Source organism: Coffea eugenioides, chromosome 5 (assembly GCF_003713205.1).
Source record: "Coffea eugenioides isolate CCC68of chromosome 5, Ceug_1.0, whole genome shotgun sequence".
In the NCBI taxonomy this organism is placed as follows: domain Eukaryota; kingdom Viridiplantae; phylum Streptophyta; class Magnoliopsida; order Gentianales; family Rubiaceae; genus Coffea; species Coffea eugenioides.
This window is the reverse complement of record NC_040039.1, coordinates 41,162,577-41,166,258: the sequence shown is the minus strand read 5'-3', so window position 1 is coordinate 41,166,258 and position 3,682 is coordinate 41,162,577. Positions and strand designations below refer to the sequence as shown.

General features: G+C 38.2%; 1 protein-coding gene across 1 annotated transcript; it reads left to right on the top strand.

Annotated features, from left to right (window-relative positions):
• Window positions 1-834: 834 nt before the first annotated feature.
• Window positions 835-2,606, top strand: LOC113771662 (tabersonine 16-hydroxylase 2-like). The gene is made up of 2 exons (XM_027316233.1): window positions 835-1,713; window positions 1,983-2,606. The coding sequence occupies exons 1-2, from the start codon at window positions 835-837 to the stop codon at window positions 2,604-2,606; spliced, it is 1,503 nt and encodes a 500-aa protein (XP_027172034.1).
• The last annotated feature ends 1,076 nt before the right edge of the window (window positions 2,607-3,682 follow it).

The following is a 3,682-nucleotide window of genomic DNA, read 5'->3' as shown; positions in this document are numbered from 1 at the left end:
CAAAAAAAAAAAATTGTTTTTCGCTAGAAAGTCAATACATAATGCAGTTGATGACTGATAAAATAAAAAGTAACTGACACAATACATCACTTTGATGGTGACTACAACTACATGGCAAATGGGGCAGGAACGGTTGTCAGTTCCTGCGAGTTCACGGCTGTGATTTTAGCCCAAAAATTTATGCGGCTCAGATCACATGTGATAACTCGATTTTCACACCATGTGTGGGTTCCACAAAAAAGTGTTCTAAAATTACGCTATGTATAAAGAAAGTTACACCGTGTGCTACCGATGTTACGCGCAGTGTAAAATACACACAATTGGTACAAACGGTTGCACCTTGTCCAACTACATGGATAAATGAGTTGACTAGTTGGGTTTTCTATGCACATAAGTTGTACATTAATGATTTGCGAATGTACATGACAATCGCTCCACCCCGCGTCCCAACTACATGGCTAAATGAGTTGACTAGTTGGGTTTTCTACGCACATAAGTTGTACATTAATGATTTGCGAAAGTATGAACGTGTAGCTTGCCTCTTAGGTCTTATAATTGCGTATATCAATCCTTAAACTAAAGTAAATTTTTTCTATTTGTGTGTCCACTGAAAGCCGCCACCTCGTAAACAATCAACATTTGTTATTTAAGCCAAACAATCATAAACAATATGGTACATCTGTTGACTTGTCTTAATCACTCACCAGCTATTTGGATTTTTCTAAGTCTGAGAAGACGTATATAAATTAGAATAGTTTAACCACAATGAGACCTCAGTACTTTAGATCATTTCTGCTCTAAGCCAGGAGCGTCCCAGAATTTTCCCCCATCCTCATGGATCTTTTCTTTTTCCTAGGTGCTTTCTTCCTCTTCTGTTTGATGTTAATCAAAATTGTAAAGAAATCCAAGACTGTGAAGCTTCCACCAGGGCCAAGAAAATTGCCTATAATAGGCAACATGCATCAGCTTATCAGCTCGCTGCCTCATCGAATCCTAGCAGACTTGGCCAAGAAATATGGACCCTTGATGCATCTTCAACTTGGTGAAGTTTCAACTGTAGTTGTATCTTCTGCAGATGCAGCAAAAGATATTCTGAATACATTTGATGCCTTGTTTGCTAATAGGCCCACTCTTCTTACATCAACCATACTCTTTTACAATAATACTGATATTAGCTTTTCTCCATGCGGCGATTATTGGAGACAACTACGCAAGATTTGCACGATGGAGCTCCTAACTGCAAGGCGTGTCCAGACTTTCCGATCGATAAGGGAAGATGAAGTCTTAAATATGATCAAATCAATCTCTTCACAAGAGGTAGCGGTTGTCAATCTTACGGCTAAGTTTCGCTCTCTGACATTGAGCATCACTACTCGGGCTGCTTTTGGCAAGAGAAGTAAATACCATGACGAGTTCTTGTCACTTATGGACGATGTTGTGATGTTGATGTCAGGGTTTAACATCATGGACATGTACCCTTCTTTCAAGATTCTCGAGAGAATTACTGGAATTAGGCATAAGCTGGAGACATTACACAAAAAGATTGATGAAGTACTTGAAAACATTCTCAATGAGCACAGAGTCAAAAGAGCAGAATGGAAACCTGAAAATGGAGAAGCAAAGCAGAATCTGCTTGACGTTCTTCTAAATGTTCAACAATCTGGGGAATTTGGAGCCCCACTTGCCGACAACAATATCAAGGCAGTCATATTTGTAAGCGAGTTCCTTTTTCACCTCCATAGATTCAATTTAAACATTTTCTTATAGGTTGTGTTTTGTTTTTAATGAGACCAGCAATAGTAATGGAGCTAATATCGATCCTTTTAAACACAGCTATTTTTCTTAGGATGCATTTCAATTCCACTTCCAATTTAAATATAGCACCTAATATATCCATATGAATGATATCAATGAGCACCTTATAATCTGGTTTTACCCTCCTTTCTCCATCAACTGAACTTGAAGTTGCACATTCTGTTTAGGATATTTTTGCTGCTGGTGGGGAGACGTCGCCAACAACTATGGGATGGACAATGGCTGAAATGATTAAAAATCCAACAGTATTCAGAAGAGCACAAGATGAGGTACGACAAATTTATGGTGAAATGGGCAATGTTGATGAGTCGCGACTTCATGAATTGAAATACTTGCATGCCGTTATTAAAGAAGCTTTGAGATTGCACCCTGCCGCTCCACTACTACTTCCAAGAGAATGTAGTGAGAAAAGTGAAATTCAGGGATATGAAATCCCTGTCAACACAAGAATCCTTATTAATGCTTGGGCAATTGGTCGAGATCCGCAGCACTGGACAGAACCTGAGAAATTCTTCCCAGAGCGGTTTCTTGATTCTGAAATCGATTTCAAGGGAACAACTTACAATTACATACCATTTGGTGGGGGAAGAAGGATGTGCCCTGGCATAGCATTTGCTCTTCCTGTCATCGAGCTACCTATTGCTCAACTGCTCTACCACTTTGATTGGAAGCTCCCTAATAATGACCTGCAGCAAGAACAACTAGACATAGCTGAGGTCTTTGGCGTCGTCGTCAGGCCAAAACAGGATCTGCTCTTGATTCCCATTCCTTACCATCATTCTTCTATCTGAGATATTTGATGTCGACAGGGTTGATGAACACTGTGACATCAAACACTTGCATCCATCTCTAAATAGTAAACACACAAGTGAGTCCAGATGCTTAACAAATGAAGGCATGCTAAAATCTTGGACTTCATGATCAATACTTGGCAAAGATTGAAATGCATTTGCACAATTGAGTTACACTTTACACAGTGATAATGTATAAAGTCAAACCTACATTAATAAGCGTAGCTCCAGACTGTTTTCTACTCTAGTATATTGCCAATGTAACTTACTTTGCAAGAAAACAAATTAACTACAGAATTTCTAATTATCCTAATCTTTCAGAAGCAGCACACGAGATCCTCAGTATCACTTCTATATTTATGTCAAGTGTTTTGTTTATTTAAATTGTCACATACTTTTTAATTTTTTAATAAATCAAATTACTTTGATTTAACTCAAGTTTCCTTTATCATTACGTGATAAGTTGGCTTGTTACTGAATTTAGCACTGGCTAGTGATACCGAGGATTCCAACTACAGAAGAAGGGCTGTAAGCGCAAGGAACTAAAACCAAGTGCAGATCGCACATTGGCCTAACTGCCTAGCCAAAGGCCTACATATTTCTTCTTGTTTCTGTTTCACAACTTAGAATTTAGATCACATAATACGCAATTTCGATTTTGATCAATGTCTAAACCAAAAATTTTGTAGGTGCCAACAACAATTTTCTGTGCAGGAAAGTGAACAGCTGTCTCCTTATGGTTTATAAAGATAATTATTTCATCTGCCAAAGACTATTCTGTCCAAAGTTTCAGCACAAAGTCAGTCCAGTAAGTGGCAAATATAGTTGAGGTATGCACTGAACAAACCACTGTTGAAAAAGTGGAAATTGTGAAGAATAATTCCATTGATGGATCAACTGAACTCATTTAACTGATAACAAGCACCAATTTTTTTGCATGTGAAGAACGTCTAATCTGATGGCCCCAAAAAAAAATCGTTACATTGTCAACCCATGAAGAACAACTCCATTGATGGATCAACCATATAAGACCAAAAAAACCCAGACTCAAGTAAGAATAAGTAGAGAATTTAGAG